General features: G+C 40.5%; 1 protein-coding gene across 5 annotated transcripts in view; it reads left to right on the top strand.

Annotated features, from left to right (window-relative positions):
* Window positions 1-25369, top strand: part of MYO3B (myosin IIIB) — a 503216-nt gene that overhangs the window by 321472 nt on the left and 156375 nt on the right. For 3 of the 5 annotated variants that reach the window (XM_035304565.3, XM_035304564.3, XM_035304568.3), the window contains one exon: window positions 24047-24178. The exons of the other annotated variants lie outside the window; for them this stretch is intronic. In XM_035304565.3, the coding sequence (XP_035160456.3) occupies window positions 24047-24178 (132 nt within the window). The remainder of the gene's footprint in view (window positions 1-24046; window positions 24179-25369) is intronic. 5 annotated transcript variants of the gene reach the window in all.

Raw genomic sequence — 25369 nt, 5'->3', positions numbered from 1 at the left:
GTCATAGTAGGTCTTTATCAATAAAAGGTAAGAAACCTAAATAAGTTGATTTAAAATAAGACTCTAACCCAGTTTGATAATGCTATTATTAGAGGTTAATACATTAAAAGGCTAACTTTAAACAAATTTGCCTTCCTTCTCTCTATAACAAAAAATGATTATTTTCTGGAAATCCAAAGAGATAAGTTTAATAGGACAAGGAGGACTCTCTCCTTTTCCAGCTTCTTCTGTCTCATCTGCCTACGTCTCAGCTCATACTCCAGAAAAAAAGAAACCACTTGGAGCTTCCTAACACGGCATAAGTACATTTTATGGAAGCACAGTTCTATGAAAGCAGGCTGCTTACTTGGTGCATTAGTCGGGAAACTCTCCATAACAAGTAACTGAAACTCAAACTAGTTGAAGCAGAAATTAAAAGGGGATGATGTATTGGCTTATAAAACTAGGAAGTCCAAAGACATATCTGGATCCAGGCAATCAAATAGTTTTACTGCCAGCGTCGTTTTCCTTGTATCAGTTTTCTTTTTCCCCTTTATGAGTTTCTAATAAGGAGCCAGGTTAACTCTCCTTACATGTTGGCAAAGATGGTTTCTGGATGCTCCTATGGAAAGCATTCTGTAGGCTTAGCAACATTAGCAGCAAGAGAGTTTCTGAGAGTTCTTAGGCAAGGAACTCTCTGATTGTCTGAGCTTGGATCACATGCCCACCCTTGAGCCAATCACTGTGCCCAGGGGTATAATTGGCAGGGACTTGGGGCACGTGCCAGGGTTGCAGTCAACGCCACTTGACCTATGGCCTAAAGGATTCTGTTAAAGGTCAAGAGAGGAATGGACAGGCTGAAACGATAGGCATCCATAACCCTTAGTTTTGACTATTCTTTGCTCTAGTATAAATGGCAACAGTTCAGAAGGCTTCACCTTAGCCCAGGTATCTACCTACCTAGAGGAGCCCTTTAATTTAGAATTGTGTAGGAAGAAAAATTTTATTGACAATAACTGAATGTTAACTTTGGAATAAGAAATATATATATATTTATAATATATTACACATAATATATATTTATAATTTATATATTTATAATTTATTTATATATAAATATATATATATAGTTACTGTCGTTTTAACTTAAGAATGGTTGTCTTATTTGTTTTGTTTAAACATCACTTCACATAGCATACAGAGGGTTACTGAAAACAGTTTCAGCTCCACTTCACTAAGGGATTAGAGAAAACTCAGTTTATTCTGGCCCAGTTTGAATTCATTTCTTGCATTTGACACAGTTTTCTCTCTCTGTGGCCCATGATGTTCTTGTGCCACCTAGGACCCAGCATAGAAGTGCTGCATGTCACTACGTCCCTTCCCTTTCTCGGGGTCTCTTCTCCTAGCCTCTATTTGTGTTTTGTTTGTTTGTTTGAGATAGGGCCCTGCTCTGTTGCCTAGGCTGGAGTGTGGTGGCATGATCATGGCTCACTGCAACTTTGAACTCCTGAGCTCAAGCAATTCTCCTGCCTCAGCCTACAAGTAGCTGAGACTAGATGTGTGAATCACCATGCCTGGCTAATTTTTTAATATTTGTAGAGACAAGATCTCATTATGTTGCCTAAGCTGACCTCAAACTCCTGGACTCCAGCTATTGATCCTCTCACCTTAGCCTCCCAAAGTGCTGGGATTACAGGTGTGAGCCACTATGCCCAGCTTATTCTCTTCTTTTGACTATTTTCTGCCATACATTCAGAATGCTAATCTTATTCTTTCAGCTGAATTTTTGCTTACACTTTGAATGTGCCTTCCTAACTCTGGTCTCTGTTTACCTTATGTGATCCTTTATGCTGCCACCAGAGTTATGGTTATAAAAATATCAAGATGGGCCGGGCACGGTGGCTCACGCCTGTAATCCCAGCACTTTATGAGGGTGAGGCAGGTGGATCATGAGGTCAGGAGTTTGAGATCAGCCTGGCCAACATAGTGAAACCCCATCTCTACTAATAAAAAAAAAATTAGCTAGGTGTGGTGGTGGGTGCCTATAATCCTAGCTACTTGGGAGGCTGAGGCAGGAGAATCACTTGAACCCAGAGGTGGAGGTTGCAGTGAGCCAAGATTGTGTCACTGCACTCCAGTTTGGGCAACAGTGCGAGATTCCATCTCAAAAAAAAATATATATATATATGTACATACACACACGCATTTATACACACATATGTATACATACACATATACACACACACTTATACACACATATGTATACATATACATACACACATTTATACACATGTATATATACACATATACACATATGTATACATACACATACACACGTATACACACATTCATACACACATGTATACATACACATACACACACTTATACACACATATGTATACATACACATACACACATTTATACACATATGTATATATACACATATACACACATATGTATACATACACATACACACATGTATGCACACATACACACATGTGTATACATACACATACACACATATGCACACGTATCTCAAGATGATCATGTCATTCTCAGGAATAAACTTCTGTGCTTCTTCATTGTCTATAGGATAAGATCTAAAGCCTTTAGCTCAGCAAAGTGAGGAGGCCAAAGCAATTCCATCTTGGACACTAACCTGCCATGTTGACTTCTGATTAACCCCAGTTCCAGCAATGCCTCTAAGATTTTTATTTTATCTACTGTTTCTTATGCAAGAGCATCTACTTATTGTCCTGTCCTTAGGTCAAAACAGCCCAATTTACATAGCATGCTTGCTTTTCGCAGGGAGGTTAACTTTGATTGTTCTACACATTCCTTTTGAAAGGAGAGAGTTCCCTGACCCCCCCATAGGACATGTGACAGGGTGTGGCTCATCTGTTTGGTCACCACCACTGCTCAAACCACCTGCAGGAGGGGGAGCATGCGAATGGACAAGCTCAGGAGCTGGGACAGGCACTTTGGGTTCCAGCCCCCCTCTCCAACTAGTGTCTAGGGATGGGGTGTCTGCAACTCCCAAAGCCCAAGTGGGTGTGTTGCAGTATGCTCTTTCAGCTTTGCTGTCCACAGATGGCTTAAAGTGTTAACCAGCTCAGTGGACCCTCTGCCTCTTCACAAGGGCATTGGGCCATTGTGATAGCTTTCTGTATCCCAAGCTCTTGTCCTGTGTTCCAGAAGAATTAGGTTATACATGGACTCGAAAGATGAGTGCAGGGGTTTTATTGAATGGTGGAAGTGGTTCTCAGTTGGATGGTTGGGGAGCTTGAAGGGGGATGGAATCGGAAGATGATCTTCCCTGGAATTTGGCCGTCCAGTGGCCAAACTCCCTCTGAGCTCCCCTAGCAGAAATCGTCTTGGCATTCAGATGCTCCTTCTCCTCTTTCTTTCCCTGCTGTGCTGTTCTGCCATGGTCTGCTTGTCTCCTCGTCTGTTTGTCTACTTTTATAGCCTGGGGTTTGGGGTTTATATGGGTACAGGATAGAGGACGTGGTGGGCCCAAAAGCAACTTTTTGGGTGTGAAAACAGGCATACCTGTCCTTATTTAGGGCCGCAGGTATCCAGACTTGAGAGTGGGGCCTTTGCTGGGGAACCGCTTTCTTCCACCCAGTATTTCCCTGTCTCCTGTTCATATCACTTTCCTATGGTATATAAGTACTGGGTAGGGGGATTAATGGCTCAGGGATCCTCCGTCTTGTCTTACTGCCATCCTAGACACAGACATGGCTTCTGTTCATAAATCTCTATTAAAAGTTTCTTTCTTTCTAAGAAACTGGATATGTCAGCCTCTTTCTTTGGCCTTTCAACTTCCTCAGACTTTTGGGGGTAGGTTTGGGTAGGCCTGCCTACCACAGAGCACAAAGCTTTCCATAACTGGTCCCAACTGACTATTCTCATTTTTCCCACCATTCTCTCTCACACTGCCTAGACTGCTGTCAGCCTGACCTTGGGCCCTCCAGCCCCATTCGTCATGACCAGCCCTTGTGCCTTCTCTTCACTGATGGAAAGCCTCTTCATGTGGCAGTGTTCTCTTCACCTTTCAATTCCCAGCCCAGGCACTTTCTCTGTGAAGCCTGCCTGGACTCTGCCAACCTAGTGGTTGCTCCATCCTTTGTGCTCTCACAACTGGTTGTTGATATCTCTGTATTAGAACATATAGTCTCATTTTTATCCTAACGTGTCTGTCTGTACCACAAGACTGGGAACTTTTATAGGGATAGAGTGACCTTACTCATTTTTATATCCCTAGCACTTCACATGGTGTGGTATCTGGCTCACGATGTATGGTCAGTGTTTCCTGAATGAAGGACTCTATTAATCAGGAATACATTTGACTGTGAATAGCAAATAAACAAACATTCTTGGTGTCTAAAACCAGAGTTTCTCAACCTTTATGTCATTGACATTTTGGACCAGATAATTCTGTTGTGAGCTGAGCTGTCCTGTGCCTTATAAGATGTTTAGTAGCCTCTTTCTAGATTTGACATACTAGATATTGGCACCTCCATCCCCAGCAGTTGTGACAATCCTAAGTATCTCCAGATGTTGTCAAATGTCTCCTGGAGCGGGAGGGGGGAATTAGCCAAGTTAAGAACCACTGGCAAATAGGTTTGTTTTTTTTCTTCTCACATAAAAAAGAAGTTGAGGTGTAAGCTATTTCTGGCATTAGTTCAGCTGTTCAACGATGTCATCAGACACCTGGACACCTTCTGACCTTCTTTCATCCCTTTTGGCCATCTTTAGTATGTGGGTTGGCTTATAGTGTCACAGTCACAAGGTGGCTACTGCCCTTCCAGCCATAACGTCTGCATTTACGGCAGGATAAAGGGGGCAGGATGAATGGCTAAGGCAGCCACATCTCTACCACTTTTATCAGGAAAGAAAGAATTTTTTCAGAAGCCATTTTACATATACCTCATAGACCTGGCCTGGGTCCCATGACCATTCCTGTGGGGAGAGGCTTAGAAAGTGGAGAACAGCACGGGGGACACTGTCACCCAGTAAAAAACTGGTGTTCATTTAGCCAGGGAAAAGTGAGTGTAGAAATGGGGAGGCGGTTAATCATGTTTCTCTCAGAAAAGAAATCTAATATTTATTAATTGAATGAGGGGGGATTGAATGAATAGGGGCTGAATGAATATTGAATAAATATTTCCATTTCCTTACAATCCATTCACTTCTTACTCCTTGCTACCTTGTTTAAGAATCAGAAAGTAGGGCCGGGCATGGTGGCTCAAGCCTGTAATCCCAGCACTTTGGGAGGCCGAGGCAGGTGGATCACGAGGTCAAGAGATCGAGACCATCCTGGTCAACATGGTGAAACCCCATCTCTACTAAAAATACAAGAAAAAATTAGCCGGGCATGGTGGTGCGTGCCTATAGTCCCAGCTACTTGGAGGCTGAGGCAGGAGAATTGTTTGAACTCAGGAAGTGGAGGTTGCGGTGAGCCGAGATCACGCCATTGCACTCCAGCCTGAACTCCATCTCAAAAAAAAAAGAATCAGAAAGTACAGAAATGCCTGACTAGAAGCAGGTGAGATCTGGGAATCTTTTAATTCCATAGTCATGGAGAAGGTGTGTGGGTTGTTATATATATACACACACACATACATACATAATATATATACACATAGATATAAACATATACACACATATGTAGGATTAATATATATATATACACACATATATAGGTATATATGTGTGTATATGTGCACGTATTTATAGGTTTAATATACATTTTATAGGTTTAATATGTTTGTATATATATTAAACCCACAAAACCATATATATGTGTATATATGTGTGTGTATATATATTAAGCCTATATATATGTATGTGTGTGTATATAACAACCCCATACATGTACATACACACACACAGAGGTTTTTGGCAGGGTTCTTGGCTCATAACTCCCATAACCCTTATTAGTCTTTTATTTATAATGTTGGGTGTGTCAGGCCTCAGGAAACAGAATCCTTCTGCCATCCTTTCATGTGTCCCAAGGCAAGGCTTTAATCTTCCCCTTTCTGATCGTGGGTCATAAGATCCTCCCCAGAGAGGGTCCCATCATGTATCCTAGGGGAAGGAATGCTGAAGTCATGAAACTTTCATAATAACCCGAGAGGTTTAGATTCTGGATAGTTGAACGCGTGGAGGTTACTGGAGGGTGGCACGCGTGGATGCTCTGCACCCTTTCCCCCATAACTTGTCCTGCTCATCTCTTCATCTGCATCCTCTGCAATATCCTTTATAATAAACTGGTAAATGGAAGTTAAGTGTTTCCCTAAGTTCTGAGAGCTGCTCCAGCAAATTAATTGAACACAAAGAGGGTGTCATGGGAACCCCAACTTAAAGCTGGTCAGTCAGAAGTTTCAAAAGCCCAGATTTGTAACTGGCATTGGGGGGTGAGGAGTGGGTAATCTTAGGGACTCAGCCCTTAACCAGTGGGATCTGACACTATCTCCAGGTGAACAGTGTCCAGATTGATTTGAAGGATGCGCAATTGGTATCTGCTGCAGAATTAACTGCTTGCTTGTGGTAGGAAAAACTCACGTTTGGTCATAGAAGTCTTTGTGTTGATGATTGTTGTAGTGGTGTGAGAGCAGAGGAAAAACATAATTTGAGAGTTTTTCCCACAACAGTGTGTTGGCAGTTTTAAGCCTGTAATACATTCTTTAACTCTCACAAAGTGAACTGAACATCATCAGTTATCGCTGTGAAAATTCACCTATGAGGACTTGGTCCACGATAGTCCCTTATTAAGCCCTAAGGTTAGTGCTGGCTCACAGGATAGTATTGAGAGAACTATCTATACTATCTATACTAGCACAGAAGAACCCAGACATCTTGAGAAAAACTGAAAGTCAGACTTCAATTTTCAATGAGTTAAAGTTTCTGCTTTTTTCTCTGGGTAGTCAACAGTGAATAAGGAATAAGAAAACACAAATCCTCCAGGACATCATTAGATTTCTTTTCTTTTCACCTGTAATTACGTGGATTATAATCTGATATACATAGATCTTGATGTGTCACCCAGGTAAGCTAGTACATCTACAACAAAGTGAACAGCATCCTCAATACCCTGGAAATTGCTGGGTGCTGTGGCTTTTGCCTGTAACCCCAGGAGGCTGTGGAGGGTGGATCACTTGAGCCCAGCAGTTCGAGACCTGCCTTGACAACATGGCAAAACCCCAAAATATAAAAATTAGCTGAGTGTGGTGGTGCACACCTGTGGTCCTAGTTACTTGGCCACCAAGGTGAGAGGATCATTTGAGCCTGGGAGGTCAAGGCTGCAGTGAGCTGTGATTGTGCCACTGCACTCCAGCCTGGGTGACAGAGTGAAACCTTGTTTCAAAAACAATTAAGAACATTTTTAAAAGAAAAATATTCCTTGGAAATTAATTTACATGGTGTAAGGGACCTGTTAAGACATAATAGTTAGGGAGGATAACAGCTTCAACACTGTGAGTAAAATATATTTCATGCTTGTGTGAAGTCTCCACATCTACCTTCTAGGGGCAGCAGTGGCATGATGGCTTTTCTGGGAGGATCTTTAACATTGCTGTTTTTGCATACTATCATTTCCATCTGTTTTTCTTTGTTTAGGTGAGAGAGTGAGTTGCTAGCCCCTTCTCAACTATGTATGTTGCTGCCTTTTAGGTAGTTTATGTATTAGAGTATTAGGGAGGTGAAACCTTGAATGACTTCTTTTCTTCTTAATCCTTACATTTGGGTCCCCACCCAAATCTCATCTTGAATTCCCATGTATTGTGGGAAGAACTCAGTGGGAGGTAATTGAATCATGGGGGCATATCTTTCCTGTGCTGTTCTCATGATAGTGAATCTATCCAGAGACCTGATGGCTTTAAAAAGGGGAATTTTCCTATATAAACTCTCTTCTTTTTTTTGAGACAGGGTCTCACTCTGTCATCCAGGCTGGAGTGCAGTGGCACGGTCTTGGCTCACTGCAACTTCTGCCTCCAGGTTCAAGCGAGTCTCCTGCCTCAGCCTCCCAAGTAACTGGGATTGCAGGTGCATGCTACAATGCCCAGCTAATTTTTGTATTTTTAATAGAGACAGGATTTCACCATGTTGGCCAGGCTGGTCTCGAACTCCTGACCTCAGATGATTCACCCACCTGGGCCTCCCAAAGTGCTGGGATTACAGGTATGAGCCACTGAGCCAGCGCAAGCTCTCTCTTTGCCTTCCGCCATCCATGTAAGATACGACTTGTTTCTCCTTGCCTTCTGCCATGATTGTGAGGCCTCCCAGCCCTGTGGAAGTGTAAGTCCAATTAAACCTCTTTCTTTTGTAAATTGCCCAGCCTCAGATATGTCTTTATCAGCAGCGTGAAAACAGACTAATACACTTGTTAGTGCAGTAAACAAAAAATTGTTTTAAAATGTCTTTTACAATATCATTGAAAGACTCTAAGAAGTGGCCTGATCCAACTTTCTCATTTACAGATCTATATTTACAGATCTAATTTACAGATTTCTCATTTACAGAATCTGAGGCAATACAGGTGAAATCACTTCCCCAAGATATCTCTAGGAAGAGGCAATATCAATCTCTCCAGAATGTTATAGGCTAAAGAGAACTTCTGTGACCACCTCTACTCATTCTTACAGGGCAGGATGGGTTCAAATTGGCATTGTAGGCTGAGGACCCTTTCTTAGTTGCCTGAGGCAATTGAGACAAAATACCAAAACTAATTGTTTTAAGCCCTGCCTTTTTCATGGAGCCACTGGCAGCAGCTTTTCACATAGTCGATTAGAAAAATCATTTCTGTAATTGGTAGCTCTGTAGATTTAGCCAGGAATTTGTAGTGGTGATTTGAAAAAGTGGGTGCAAGAATTAATATTGATCACACTGTTCTCCAAAATACTGAATGGTGGCAGAACAGTAAGTCCGGGCTGTCTTTCCTGATTTTCCAAATGTTCTGTGCTATAACCAACCTCATGAGCTAATTCAGTTACAAGAGGAAAGAATTACGAAGGTGTGAGATCACATCTGAACACTTGGATTTGCTTGTCCAGCTTACTCGGGACGTCAGTGGCTAAATTAAAACTCCTTGCTTGGGGATTCTCTAAAACTCTTGGTAGTCAACAGTGAATAAGGAATAAGATGTCCTTATCTTATTCCTTATCATGAGGCTAACATCTGTTAGATAATAACAATGAAGCAGCAAAAAGAAAAATTAATGAGGAAAATAACAGAGGGAAGGGGGAAGAGGAGAAAAGGAGGAAAGAGAACATGAGGAAACCTCCTGGCATGGGGATGGCAAATACATGGCCTGTGAGCACAACTTCACTCTTCAACCCCAGCTGCAGACCTGGCTCTTCAGTGAAAGCATGTTTTCTTCACGGCCTCGATGTGGTCTTGGAATCCCTCCCACCGTGGTGCTCTAGGAGAATGCTCCCAGTCCATCAGCTGAGCAGCTGTCCTCTTAGCCATTACTGTTATAGCATGCTCTAGCTTCTTACAGTAAATATCTGCCTACCCCTGAGCACCATGGTTTAGGGATGACTTAGAGAAAAGATTGCTAACTGTGTTTCTTCACACATTTGGGTAGGGGAAGAGAAAAACAGATTTCTTAAAGGGGAGAAGAGAGAGATGGACATTTATTGAGAACCTACTTGTGGCAAGTTTCATGCTAGGGTTTTACATATGTCATCTCACTTAACACCGGTAGTAGTCCCCCAGGTAGATGGTATTTACTCTGGTTTTACAAATGAGGACACTAGCTCAAAGTTACACAGAGAGTACATGGGTGATGGAATCAGAGTGTGAAATACCCGTCCTCAAAATAAATAAATGAGATGGTTGAACACATCCGAACATTCATTGTGAAATCAGTCTGTAGAGTTCAATCAGAAAAAAAAATTAATACTTTTTTATTGTAAATATAATCTGTTTAAAGTTAAGTTTTTATTACAAATTAATTTTAGTAAATCCAGCCTCAATTTCCAATTCTCAGTGTCATTGTGATTCTTCCCCGTTAGGGCCTCTCATTTAAAGTTTATGAGGAGGCAGCAGCAGCAGCAGTATCAGTATCAGAAACATTTATTAAGCACCTGTTGTATGCTAAGTGCTATCTATAGTGAGTAATACTGCATTAGAAAGAAAAAATCTATAATTTCAGGACTTTTTCAATCTAATAGCACAGATTAGTGCGATTTCTTAACCCAAGGCCCAAATTTTGGAGTCTTTCTAAGGATATAATGAATATATGGCTTTTTTTTAGGCAGCAGATGGTGGCCAGCTGTTCTCTCTTTACTCAAGGCCAAGCATGAAGAGAAAAAATTAAAGTAACAAGGCTTATTGTAAATATAAGATAGAACTCAATGAACTAAATCTGAATTTTTATTCCCACAAAGTGTGACAGTCTGGGTGGTCAGTGATAGGGATTGAGGGTCCTTCAAGGAATATTTTAAAATGGGAAAAGTGTTTATTTCTTTGTTATATGACTGGGCGCATTTCTGCTTAGATGCAAGTAATATTGATCAAATTTGTATATCTATGATTCTTTGACCAGGACTTGGGCCCATCACAATAAAACCATAACAATTTTTACCCAACAAGTTTGAAGTCAGTTTTTAATTGCAAAAATAATATATGAGCACCTTTTCCTCTAAAATGTTTAAGTATTACATATAAAGTTAAATCTTTTTTTTACATATTCCTAATTTTATTTCCTAGCATCTGCCCCAGTGATGGTCCCTCTCTAAAGCAGCTACTGTTACTTTTTTTTTAGTAGTTTTATCCTTTCAGAACACACACACACACACACACACACACACACACACACAGAGGAGGAACTAGCACTTTTAGCTCGTGAACCACACTTTTTATACCATTTGGCAACTTGCTTTTCTACTTAATACATGTTAGAGATAAAACCATGTTGTTCCATAGCTCTAACAAATTCTTTTCACACCCTTCGTTGAAATTCATGATATTTATTTAGCCATTCCTCTACTGGTGGATATTACAATTGTTTCCAATTGTTTGCTAACACTGCTCAATAATCAATTCTAAGTATTAAACATGTGTGAGGATTTCTTTAGGGTAGATTCTGAGCAGTTGACCTTTTCCAAGAGAAAACGAGGTGCTCCAGAAACTCTGTAAGTCATTTGGACCTAACAAAGAGAAAAGATGATGGAGAGACATGGGAGCCAGTTTCTTTCCTCATATAAACTCTGTCACTGAAGACAAGTCACTTAATTTTCCTGGGATTCTGTTTCTCTAAGTCAGTGAGTCTCCAACCTTCTCACACAACAGAAACTCCTGGAGGGCTAGGTAAAATGCAGATTGGTGGGCCTCACCTTCAGAATTCTTGATTCTGTGAGAGAAAGAGAAAGAGAGAGAGAGGAGAGAATTTGCATTTTTAAGAAGTGTCCAGGTGATGCTGCCACTGCTGACGAGGACACTAGTGACACCACTGTTCTAGGTGGATGCTGAGGAGACTATCCTGTAAAAGTGATTATAGTTGAGGTTTTAAAGCCCCTAATAGATTATCTAGGAATATTTTAGGAGGCTTCCAACTTATTATCCAAACATAAGACAATAACTCAAGATTTGTCATAGTAACAGTATTGGATCAACGATAAACATCCATTTTAAAATCACAGAATCCATTCTTTTTAACCAAGAGAGAAGTCAACCTAGCATCTTAGAAGGAATCTCGAGGGATCATCCAGTCCAACTACCTGGCTAGGCTTTCGTCAGCAACATTCTTGGCCTCATCGACTCATGTCCCATTGATTAGATTCAGGGTTTACAAATTCGCTCCTAGCTCCTGGAGCAGCCCATTCCATGTGTCGAGATGTCTGATCACCATCATGTCCTTTGTAACCCTGACCAAAAGAAACCATCCTTCAAAAGCTTCTAAACGTCCGCCCCAGTTCTACCCTCTGGGCTTTACTGAACAAATCATCTCCCTTTTTCACTTGATGGCAGTCAATTATCATGTTCCCCGAAGTCAGTGGTTCTCAAACTTCAGTACTCAAGATCACTATAGGAGTTTATTAAAATATAGACTCCCAAGGGCCAGCCCCAGAGATTCTATGTCGGGAGTGTGGCCCAGGAATCCACATCTTTCATTAAATCTCCAGGTGATTCTGATGCAGATGATCTGCATATGACAGTTTAAAAGATCCTGCTAAGTCTTTTTGTTTTTAAGCTCCATGTTCCCAGCCTCTTCAGCAGTTTCTCATGTGACATGGCTTGAGTTTCATCACTTTCCTGGTTGCTTAAGGCTGCCTGCCAAAATATACCCCCAAAGTATACTCATTGACCCTCCCACCCTGATTTTTTATTCTTATCCTTATCCAAAATGATGTCCTTCATATTTTTGTTTGTGTTTGTCTTCTCCGTTGGAATATACAGCTTCATGAGGGCAGGGAAATTGTGTGCGTTGCTTACTCATGCCATTCAGCACTTCTGCCCATCCTGCTATGTCAGTAGATCCTAAATATAGTTTTATTGAATGGAGATGAAAAGCCAGTTTGATTTACAAATGGGTTAATGGTGACAACATGGTTATACCAAAGCCCTAAAATTATACAGAGTGAATGATCCTTTGTGAAAGAAGGAATTTGTTTAAAGTTTTTAGAAACAAAAAATGTTTCAGCCTATATAATAGTCTTGAGATACATTTTCACTGTTGACTTAGGGTTGTGCAAATCTCCAAGCAGGAGACTGTGCTGATGTTTTATATGCCTTTGAGTGCAGAGCTGATTCATTATAGGTTAGAATTTCAAAGCCATCTTTAAAAGATGCCCATCTTTCCCCAGTATAAAAATGCAGGAGCAGAATGATCAAAATGAGAGGTGCAAATAAAAAATGTAAGCAGTCTTCCATGCCCATACAATTTTTATCTAAAATGGTGATTCTTCTTTCTCCTCTCCTGTCTAGGAGTAAGGGTAATCATTAGGAAAAAATAGAGAAATTAAGTTCATTGTTCATTGTGAGAGAACATCATGGAGAACAAAAGGAAAATCCAGCCTCTTTAATCAAGGAAATACAAATTAAAACACAATTCAATTCCGTGTGATTCTTATTTGGCAGTAACCAATAAAATCTGTTAATTCCATAGATTGGAGTTGGAGAACAATGGGACTCTAGTGGTGACGATATAAATTGGTGTACTCTTTTTGGAAAATAGTTTGACTTGCTTGGTAAAGTCTAACATGAATATATTCCACAAATATTTTCCACTTCAAAGATTATAAGTAGAAAAGTGCCAGTATTTTTCTTTTTAGCCACTAGGTAGTCCTTTTAGGATTGCTTTGTAGCATTGTGTCTACCCGGGTATGAGGACTTCCTACCTGAAAACTTGCCCATTTGTGTGTGCACCTTTGTGTCAAACCTCTATAGCCTGGATTTTTGTACTTCTTCCTTTCTCTTGTTAAAAAAATGCTCAGAAGAAGATAAAATCATGACTGGCATGCAGAAATAAAGATGTATGTGCTAAAAAGAATTTATTTTATTCATATGTTATGAGGGAGCTAGGCAGATGTTATCATCAGTTCAAAGGAAGAGTCAAAATAGCATAGCTTATATGAAATAAAAGAATGTTGGGATGAATTGCAAATGGAGATGAAACTGGTTTTCTGTAGTGGGGAGGAAGTCAATTAGAATCATTACCAGACTGGACAGAATTTACAGATCTGTCTATCAGTTGGAATTTAGAAAGAATTGCAAAATGGCTCAAAGGGGAAAAAATAGGACTCTAATAATCTGATAACCCAGAAAGGTATTTTAAAGACAATGTGTACAGCTTTCTGCTGAAACAGAAACACCTTATTGATATACTAATTCAAATGTAATATTCTCTGGATTCCTCACACATATGTCAAGGAGAGCCAGACAGCTGGTACTCAGATAGAAGAAATGAGCACTTTAAGTCAAAAGCCTGACATTCCAGATCCCTGTAAACATTCATGAGTTCCAATGAGGTAAAAGGGGCTGGAGCATCAAAAGTCCCTGTTAGAGAGTCTAAGATATCGCTGCACATGGGAAGAGCTAGGAAGATTCGATAAATGTAAAGATGCCTGAACATGGAATTAGAAGACCCGGGTAAGCCTCAGATCTTCCACGTACTAAATTTCTGATCTTGGGCCAGTTGCCTTCTCTCTGGCTTTCTCCTCTGTGCAAAGAAAGAATTTTTATCAATGATTTTAAGATCCCCCTCAGGATCTAAATGTTTACTAAAGGAGCCAGCCAGTCCCTTGCACAGACAACCCTGTGGGAATGTCCAGGCATAGAGAGTTTTGACACAGGGCAGGGAAGATCTGTTTGTGAGTATGAGGAGGAACAATGGGATTGGGATGTCCTGGATCCCCTGAGTGTAGTGCAGAAGCGCCAAAATCTGTGGAAAACTCGGGCAGTCAGTGAACAAAGAGAAGAGAAATGATAGAGATGAAAGGAAGTTACTAAAAACAACCTTCTACCATTTATGGTTTTGCACAGAACTTACCTCTACCTTTAGCAATAATATTGTAAGTTTATCACCAAAGTTGGCTTTGTCTCCCTGCAGTTTACCTGTGTGAGAGCAATCAGGGGTACAGTCTAGAGACAGAATCCCTTCCTTCCTCCTCAGGGGACTTCAATCTTTTCTCTTAAGGCCTTCAACTAATTCGATGAGGTCCACCCACATTATACAGGGTAATCTGCTTTACTTAAATCATAATAATATTAATTCTCCTGACCTATAAACATGATCTCTCTCTCCATTTGTTTAGGTCTTTTTTTCAGCCAGTGTTTTATAGTTTTCAGTGTACAGGTCTTGCACATTATCAGATTTATCCCTATTTATTTTACATTAAAATGCTATTACAAGTTATATTTTTTCATTTTCAGTTTCTAATTATTGCTAATATATGGAAGTACAATGATTTTTGTATGTTGATTTTTATCTTAAAGCCTTGCTAAATTAGTTACGGTAGTTTTTTTGTAGATTACATTGGATATTCTACACAAACAATTGTGTCATCTTCAAATTTAGACATTTCTGCTTGCGCCTTTCAAACATAGATGTTATTATTATTTTTTGTCTTAGTGTGCTGGATAGGCCATCTGGTATATGGTTGAATAGAAGTGATGAGAGTGGACATCTTGATTTGTTCCTCATCTTAGGAGGATAGCATTGAGCTTTTCACTGTGAAATACAGTGTTACCTGTTTTTTCATAGATATCTTTTAAAAATCAAGATTCAGAAAGTTGCCTCCTAGTTTGATATTGTTAAGAGTTTTAATTTTTTTTTATTTTTAATAAGAATTAGATGTTGGATTTTGTCAAATGCTTTTTTTCATTTATTAGGATCATATGCTTTTTCTCTTTAGCTTATTGGTATGGCATAAAGTAATTCATATTTCCCTGATTATTTTTTCATTAATTAATTTATTTTTGTCATTTTTATTTTATTTTTATTGCATTTTAGGTTTTGGGGTACATGTGAAGAACGTGCAAGATAGTTGCATAGGTACACACGTGGCAGTGTGATTTGCTGCCTTCCTCCCCTTCACCTATATCTGGCATTTCTCCCCATGCTATCTCTCCCCAACTCCCCACCCCCTGCTGTCCCTCCCCTATTCCCCCCAACAGACCCCACTGTGTAGTGCTCCACTCCCTATGTCCATGTGTTCTCATTGTTCAACACCCACCTATGAGTGAGAACATGCGGTATTTCATTTTCTGTTCTTGTGTCAGTTTGCTGAGAATGATGGTCTCCAGGTTCATCCATGTCCCTACAAAGGACACAAACTCATCATTTTTAATGGCTGCATAATATTCCATGGTGTATATGTGCCACATTTTCCCTGTCCAGTGTATCATCAATGGGCATTTGGGTTGGTTCCAGCTCTTTGCTATTGTAAACAGTGCTGTAATGAACATTCGTGTGCATATGTCCTTACAGTTGAATGATTTATTAAACAGGGTATCCTTTCCCCATTGCTTGTTTTTGTCAGGTTTGTCAAAGATCGGATGGTTGTAGATATGTTGTGTTGCCTCCGAGGCCTCTGTTCTGTTCCATTGGTCTATATCTCTGTTTTGGTACCAGTACCATGCTGTTTTGATTACTGTAGCATTGTAGTATAGTTTGAAGTCCAGTAGTGTGATGCCTCCCGCTGTGTTCGTTTTGCTTAGAATTGACTTGGCTATGCGGGCTCTCTTTTGGTTCCATATGAAGTTTAAGGTGGTTTTTTCCAGTTCTTTGAAGAAGGTCATTGGTAGCTCGATGGGGATAGCATTGAATCTATAAATTACTTTGGGCAGTATGGCCATTTTCAGGATATTGATTCTTCCTAACCATGAACATGAAATGTTTCTCCATCTGTTTGTGTCCTCTCTTATTTTGTTGAGCAGTGGTTTGTAGTTCTCCTTGAAGAGGTCCTTTACATTCCTTGTTAGTTGTATTCCAAGGTATTTTATTCTTCTTGTAGCAATTGTGAATGGCAGTTCATTCTTGATTTGATTCTCTTTAAGTCTGTTATTGGTGTATAGGAATGCTCGTGATTTTTGCACATTGATTTTGTATTCTGAGACTTTGCTGAAGTTGCTTATCAGTTTCAGGAGATTTTGGGCTGAGACAATGGGGTCTTCTAGCTATACAATCATGTCATCTGCAAATGGAGACAATCTGACTTCCTCCTTTCCTATTTGAATACCGTTTATTTTTTTTTTTTTTTCTTGCGATTGCTCTGGCTAGAACTTCCAGTACTATATTGAATAGGAGTGGTAAGAGAGGGCATTCTCGTCTACTGCCAGATTTCAAAGGGAATGCTTCCAGTTTTTGCCCATTCGGTATGATATTGGCTGTTGGTTTGTCATAAATAGTTTTTATTATTTTGAGATATGTTCCATCAATACCTAGTTTATTGAGGGTTTTTAGCATAAAGGGCTGTTGAATTTTGTCAGAGGCCTTCTCTGCATCAATTGAAATAATCACGTGGTTTTTGTCTTTGGTTCTGTTTATTTGGTGAATTACGTTTATAGACTTGCGTATGTTGAACCAGCCTTGCATCCCCGGGATGGATCCTACTTGATCATGGTGGATAAGCTTTTTGATGTGCTGTTGCTATGGGCTTGCCAGTATTTTATTGAAGATTTTTGCGTCTATGTTCATCATGGATATTGGCCTGAAGTTTTCTATTCTTGTTGAGTCTCTGCCGGGTTTTGGTATCAGGATGATGTTGGTCTCATAAAATGATTTGGGAAGGATTCCCTCTTTTTGGATTATTTGGAATAGTTTCAGAAGGAAGGGTACCAGCCCGTCTTTGTGTGTCTGGTAGAATTCGGCTGTGAACCCATCTGGACCTGGGCTTTTTTTGTGTGGTAGGCTCTTAATTGCTGCCTCAACTTCAGATCTTGTTATTGGTCTATTCAGGGTTTCAACTTCTTTCTGGTTTAGGCTTGGGAGGAGGCAAGTGTCCAGGAATTTATCCATTTCTTCCAGGTTTACTAGTATATGTGCATAGAGTTGTTTGTAATAATCTCTGATGATGGTTTGAATTTCTGTGGAATCTGTGGTGATTTCCCCTTTATCATTTTTTATTGGATCTATTTGGTTATTCTCTCTTTTTCCTTTTTATTAATCTAGCTAGTGGTCTATTTTGTTGATCTTTTCAAAAAACCAGCTCCTGGATTTATTGATTTTTTGTGTCTCTATCTCCTTCAGTTCAGCTCTGATCTTAGTTATTTCTTGCCTTCTGCTAGGTTTTGAGTTTTTTTTTGATCTTGCTCCTCTAGCTTTTTCAATTTTGATGATAGGGTGTCAATTTCGGATCTCTCCTTGCTTCTCATGTGGGCACTTATTGCTATATATTTTCTTCTAGAGACGGCTTTACATGTGTCCCAGAGATTCTGGTATGTTGTGTCTTTGTTCTCGTTGGTTTCAAAGAACATCTCTATTTCTGCCTTCATTTCATTGTTTATCCAGTCAACATTCAAGAGCCCGATGTTCAGTTTCCATGAAGCTGTGTGGTTCAGAGTTAGTTTCTGAATTCTGAGTTCTAACTTGATTGCACTGTGGTCTGAGAGACTGTTTTTTTTTTTTATGATTTTCATTCTTTTGCATTTGCTGAGGAGTGACTTCCAATAATGTGGTCAATTTTAGAGTAGGTGTGATGTGCTGAGAAGAATGTGTATACTGTGGATTTGGGGTGGAGAGTTCTGTAAATGTCTATTAGGTTTGCTTGTTTGAAGTCTGAGTTCAAGTCCTGGATATCCTTGTTAATTTTCTGTCTGGTTGATCTGTCTAATATTGACAATGGGGTGTTAAAGTCTCCCACCTCATTATTGTGTGGGAGTCTAAGTCTCTTTGTAAGTCATTAAGAACTTGCCTTATGTATCTGGGTGCTCCTGTATTGGGTGTGTATATCTTTAGGATTGTTAGCTCTTCTTGTTGCATCAATCCTTTTACCATTATGTAATATCCTTCCTTGTCTCTTTTGATCTTTGTTGCTTTAAAGTCTATTTTATCAGGCCGGGCGCGGTGGCTCATGCCTATAATCCCAGCACTTTGGGAGGCCAAGGCGGGTGGATCATGAGGTCAAGAGATGGACCATCCTGGTCAACAAGGTGAAACCCCATCTTTACTAAAAATACAAAAATTAGCTGGGCATGGTGGTGCGTACCTGTAGTCCCAGTTACTCGGGAGGCTCAGGCAGGAGAATTGCTTGAACCCAGAAGGCGGAGGTTGCAGTGAGCCGACATTGTGCCATTGCACTGCAGTCTGGGTAACAACAGTGAAACTTTGTCTCAAAAAATAAATAAATAAATAAAAATAAAGTCTATTTTATCAGAGATGAGAATTGCAACTCTTGCTTTTTTTTTTAACTCTCTATTTGCTTGGTAAATCTTCCTCCATCTCTTTATTTTGAGCCTTTGTGTATCATTGCATGTGAGATGGGTTTCCTGGATACAGCACACCGATGGGTTTTGGCTTTTTATCCAATTTGCCAGTCTGTGTCTTTTGATTGGGGCATTGTCCATTTACATTTAGGATTAATATTGTTATGTGTGAATTTGATACTGCCATTTTGATGCTAGCTGGCTGTTTTGCCCATTAGTTGATGCAGATTCTTCATTTTATTGATGGTATTTACCATTTGGTATGTTTTTGGAGTGGCTGGTACTGGATGTTCCTTTCTATGTGTAGTGCCTCTTTCAGGAGCTCTTGTAAAGCAGGCCTGGTGGTGACAAAATCTCTGAGTACTTGCTTGTTTGCAAAGGATTTTATTTTTCCTTCACTTATGAAGCTTAGTTTGGCTGGATATGAAATTCTGGATTGAAAGTTCTTTTCTTTAAGGATGTTGAATATCGGCCCCCACTCTCTACTGGCTTGTAGGGTTTCTGCTGAGAGCTCTGCTGTGAGTCTGATGGGCTTCCCTTTGTGGGTAAACTGACCTTTCTCTCTGGCTGCCCTTAGCATTTTCTCCTTGATTTCAACCCTGGTGAATCTGATGATTATGTGCCTTGGGGTTGCTCTTCTTGAGGAATATCTTTGTGGTGTTCTCTGGACTTGAATATTGGCCTGCCTTGCTAGGTTGGGGAAGTTTTCCTGGATAATATCCTGAAGAGTATTTTCCAGCTTGGATTCCTTCTCTTCGTCACATTCAGGTACACCTATCAAACATAGATTAGGTCTGTTCACATAGTCCCATATTTCTTGGAGACTTTGTTTATTCCTTTTTTGTGCTTTTTTCTCTAATCTTGCCTTCTGGTTTTATTTCACTGAGTTGATCCTCGACCTCTGATATCCTTTCTTCTGCTTGGTCAATTTGGCTGTTGAAACTTGTGCATGCTTTGTGAAGTTCTCGTGTTGTGTGTTTCAGCTCTGTTAATTCACTTATATTCCTCTCTAAGTTGTCCATTCTCGTTAGCATTTCGTCAAATCTTTTTTAAAGGTTCTTAGTTTCTTTGCATTGGGTTAGAACATGTTCTTTTAACTCACAGAAGTTTCTCATTACCCACCTTCTGAAGTCTGTTTTGTCATTTCATCACACTCATTCTCCATCCAGCCTTGTTCCCCTGCTGGTGAGGAGTTGTGATTTCTTGTAGGAGGGGAGGTGTTCTGGTTTCGGATGTTTTCCTCCTTTTTGTGCTGGTTTCTTCCCATCTTTGTGGATTTATCCACCTGTCATCTTTGTAGTTGCTGATTTTCAGATTGGGTCTCAAAGTGGACATTCAGTTGATGATGAAGTTATTTCTGTTTTTTATTTTTCCTTCTAACAGTCTGGCCCCTCTGCTCTAGGACTGCTGAGGTCCACTCCAGGCTCTGCTTGCCTGGGGATCACCTGCAGCAGCGGCAGAACAGTAAGGGTTGCTACCAGTTTCTTCTGCTGCTATCTTTGTCCCAGAATGATGCCCGCCAAATGTCAGTCTGATCAGTCCTTTGTGAGGTGACTCTTTGGATATACGGGGGTCAGGGAGCTCCTTGAGGAGACAGTCTGTCCTTTATAGGAGCTCAAGTGTTGAGCTGTGAGCTCCGTTGTTCAGAGCTGCTAGGCAGGTACGTTTAAGTCTGCTGCAGCAGAAGTCAGAAACCCCCTTTTTTTCCCCAGGTGCTCTGTCCTGGGGAGTTAGGGCTTTTATTTATGAGTTTCCATTGTGCTGCTGACTTTTTTTTCATGGCTGCACTGCCCAGCAAGGAGACAGCCCAGTCACTGTCTGCCTGCAGAGGCTTTGCTGAGCTGCTGTGGGCTCCGCCCTGCTGCCATGTGAACTTCCCTGCAGTCCTGTTTGTTTGGGTGTGGTTAGAACTGCCTCAGCAATGGTGGCCCGCCTCTGTAATGGCGGACTCTCTCTGTAGTGGCAGGTTGCCTCAGCAATGGCGGGCTGCCTCAGCAATGGCAGACTACCTCCATAGGGGTGGAGTGCTTCCGTAATGGCAGACACCCCTCCCTCACAGAGCTGGACTGTCCCAGGTTCAGCTATGCTTGCCGCGAAACTCTCAACCCAGGGTGTTTCCAATTACTGTTTGTTTTTGTATGTGTAGGAGAGGGACCTGCCGAGCCTGATCACATGGCTCCCTGCCTCAGAGCCTTTTTTTTACGTTGAACGGTTGACTCTCTCCCAGGTGTTCCAGTCGCCTGCTGAAAAGGCACCAGGATCTGTGTGATTTCCCATGTGGTGACCCACTGCACCGGCTGAAATAATGGTGCTGCCCAGGAATCTCCTGGCCTGGCTCCCTGTTTCTGTCCCCTGTTTAATCAGATGGATGGGCGGCTCTGCCTTCATGGAGCTCCAATTACCAGCTTAAAAGGGCAACCAGACCCATGTATTTTGTACAGAGAACTGCCACACCGGGGCGCCACCAAAATAGCTGCACTGGCGACCCATGGGGCTCCTCTGCCTGGGAATCTCCTGGTCTGTGGGCAATAAAGATCCATGTGGAAATGCGGCATCCACTCACCCTCTGCACTTTTACTAGGAGCTGCTATCCTGAGCCTCCTAAACTGCCATCTTCGATCTTCTGATTATTCTTTTAATATTTGTAGAAACTACAGGATATCACCGATCTCATACCTGGTATTGGTAATTTATATTTTCTTTTTCTTTCTTTCTTTCTGATTTGTGTGGCTAGAAGTTTACCAATTTTATTAACTGTCTCAGAAAACCAGCTTTTGGTTTCGTCCATTGCTTTCCTATTTTTTATTTTATTGACTTCTATTTTAATCTTTATTATTTCCTTTATTTTGCTTACTTTGGGTTTAATTTGCCCTTCTTTTTCTAATTTCTTATGGTGGAGGTGAAGTCATGTATTTGAGATCATTCCTCTTTTCTGGTAAGTGTTTAATGCTATATGTTTCTAAATATCCCACAAATTTTGGGGGATCTATCTCGCTAAATATCCCACAAATTTTGATACATTATATTTTCATTTTTATTTAATTAAAAGTACTTTCCAATTTCCTTTTTGATTTTTTTCTTTGGCCTCTGGGTAATTCAGAAGCCCATTCATAGATATTTGGGAATTTTCCAGTTATCTTTCTGCTGTTGATGTCTAATTCCACTGTGGCCAGGGAACATAATTTGTGTGACTTGAATATTTTTTAATTTATTAAGTTATGTTTTTTGACCCAGAATATGGTATATCATGGTAGATGTGTCATGTTTACATGTCAGCAATTTGGGAGGCTGAAGTGGCAAATCACTTGAGGTTAGGAGTTCAAGATCAGCCTGGCAAATGTGTTGAAACCCTGTCTCTACTAAAAATACAAAAATTAGCCAGGTGTGATGGTACATGCCTATAATCCCAGCTACTCAGGAAGCTGAGGCAGGAATATCACTTGAACTTGGGAGGCAGAGGCTGCAGTGAGCCTGGGCAACAGAGATGAGACTGACTCCAAAAAAAAAAAAAAGAGTTGTTAGGTAGAACCAGAGCTGTGTTAATGACTAATATTTTTTCATCCTTCTGAGTACTCCATCTATTGTCCTGTGAATTATGAGATTAACTGGTTGGGCTGGCGTAAGCAGCTGGTATTGCCAGCCCTTTGTAAGCACCAGGCACTGCTCCATCTAATCCTCTCAGATGGTTCTTTCCAGCCTTGGATAGTTTTCTCTTGTGCATGTGCCAGTTAGTACTCTGCTGAATGCTTAAGAATATCCTCCAAGATCTCCAGAGTTCTCTTTCTCTTTAGCTCTCTCCCAGTTTTCTGTCCTATAAATTGTAGCTGCCTAGATGGTAGCTGTCAACATGTGGTAGTAGAGTCTGAAGTCTCATCAGTTCATTTCAGTTCAGTTTTGCCCACATTGTGTTGGAAGAGGTCAGGTCTAGTTCTTTACATGAATGAAAATAACTTAAGAAATAATCTAATTGACAACTGATGAGGAACACAGAAAGCTTCCCAAATTTCTAAACATTTCTTTTCCTCTATAATTAAGTTGCCTTTCAGTAAATACAGAGCTCATCTGGCTTAGAGTCCAGGGCCACCTTCCCTCTTTACTCCTTCTCCATAGCGCCCTCAGTCTTTCCTACCTCTCTGTCTTCTCTTTAAGGTCCTGCTTCCTCTGGGGGAAAGCCTGGAATTTCTTGGAGACCTGATAGACTTTGTTTCTGATTCTATCCTGGAAAAGCAATGTTTGGTCATTACAATTTCTTAGACTTACATCCTTCACATTCTTCTGAGTGAAGCCAGAGCAAAGACCACAAACCTTGTTTTTGCTGACATGGATCAGGTCTCATAGGACAACTGTGGGGCATTTAACAGAGTCTCTGTTTCTCTACTCTGTCTTACCAAAGACTCTAGTTTATTTGCACTGAAGAACATAAGAAAGGAGAATGAAGGAAAATGAAAGCTTCTGCCTCAAAAGTAATATTCTTCAAGTTAAATAGGTTAAATAGGCCAAGAAATTAACCACCGTTGATTTGATGAGGGATGTACCTACATTCCAAACAATAGCATTTTGTTGGGGACTCTCTATAAAGAGCATAATAAAGTGTAACATGGAAAACCCATTATTTCTAAACAAACAGTAGCTAAAAAGCTAAAAGAGATCAATTCTTGCCAAATCTCCAGTTTTTTTCAGGTGGAAAAATTTCATTCTTGTGTAGACAAATTTATCATTCGTGTCTTTTCTGGCAAGAAGTACCATTTAACTTTACTCTTTCTTATTTTTCCCCTTGCATCAAAAATTAAACTTCATTAGCTGTAGTCATATCAGTTCTTTAAAAATATTAATGACCTGGAAGTCAAGAGTTGGATAATAATTTTAGTCTCTGTCACTTAATTTGTCATCTTGGATAAGTCATTTTATATCAAGAGTGGTTTTTATTTTCATTACTAGACAGAAGACTTGATGAGCTTGAGAGATCTCTTGTGACAGCTTTAAAATATGTCTACAAATTATTTGATATTCCTCCTTTCGAGGTGGAACTTCATTCCTCTCTCATTGAATGTGATCTGGATTTAGTGACTTACTTCTAAGGAATAGAAGAATAGAGAAGAAATGAGAATATGTCACTTCTAAGCCTAGGTCACAAAAGACATTGCAAATTCTTCTCTTTCTCTCCCTCTCTGCCCCCTACCCCAACCCTAAGACCCTTTGCTCTGAGGGAAGCCATCTTCTATATAATGAAGCTACTCAGTCCTCTGGAGAGAACCATGTGGCAAGGAGCTGAGGCCTCCTACCAACCGCCAGAGAGGAATGGAATCTTTCAACCAACAGCAGTGTGAGTGAGTTATCTCGGAAATGGATCCTCCAGTGCCAGTCAAGCTTTCAGATGACTGCAGGCATGGCTGACATCTTGACTGTAGTCTCATGAGAGACCCTTGGCTGGAAAATGATAAGCTGCTCCTGAATTCCTGACCTTCAGACTGTGTGGTGATACATATCTGTTTTTAAGGCATTACATTTTGAAGTAATTTTTTATGTAGTAATATAAAACAAACATAGCCTGGAATGTTACAGATCCTTCCAGTTTATGATTCCATAATTTAAATGCAGGAGGATGTATGTCTAGTTATCTGTTGCTTCCCAAACTGCTTTCCAAACTGCTTTGCCTGTTAAGGAAACTCTTCCTTGAACAGTCTGCATTCCATGCAACAAAATGGTTTAGACAGAAAATTAAATGACATTTTTTGAATAGAGAGATTTTCCAACTGGATATATACTATTTTGATAGCTTATATGTTTTAATAAAAAGAAACCTTGGGAAATGTATGTCTTCCATAGAGTTCTGCAGCAGGAAGTGCTCTTTGGTCCTTGAGGGCCATCAGAAGTTATGTGGGGCCAGGTGTGGTGGCTCATACCTGTAATCCCAGCACTTTGGGAGGCCAAGGTAGGCAGATCACTTAAGGTCAGGAGTTCAAGACCAGCCTGGTCAACATGGTAAAACTCTGTCTCTACTAAAAATATAAAAGTTAGCCACGTGTGGTGGTGCATGCCTGTAATCCCAGCTACTCAGGAAGCTGAGGCATGAGAATTGCTTGAACCCAGGAGGCAAAAGTTGCAGTGAGCCCAGATCACACCACTGCCCTCCAGCCTGGGCAGCAAAGTGAAACTGTGTCTCAAAAAACAAAAAGAAGTTATGTGGATTCCTTGACATTGTATGTGATGTGTGGTGTTAAGAGCATTTGCTAAGATAGAATATGTGTAGCTTTTACCAGACTTTCATAAAGCCATGAGCCCCAACATGTCTCTCTCCCTACCCAAGGAAAGGGTTAAGAACCATTTATCTGGCTCCTATTCCCACTTGTGGAAAGTTAGGTACAGAGAGGTAAGTGAGAGAAAATTAGAGACAGAGATCTTCTGACTCTTAACTCAATGCTCAGACTCTAACATGTGAGATAGATTCTACTTATAGGAGGCAGCTCAGGAAAGTCTGGTTTTTACAATGCCCTCAAATATGCAGATTCTCCAG

The sequence above is a fragment of the Callithrix jacchus genome, chromosome 6 (genome assembly GCF_049354715.1).
Source record: "Callithrix jacchus isolate 240 chromosome 6, calJac240_pri, whole genome shotgun sequence".
Lineage (NCBI taxonomy): Eukaryota > Metazoa > Chordata > Mammalia > Primates > Cebidae > Callithrix > Callithrix jacchus.
Note: the sequence above shows the minus strand (reverse complement) of the source record. Positions and strands in the feature narration are given on the sequence as shown.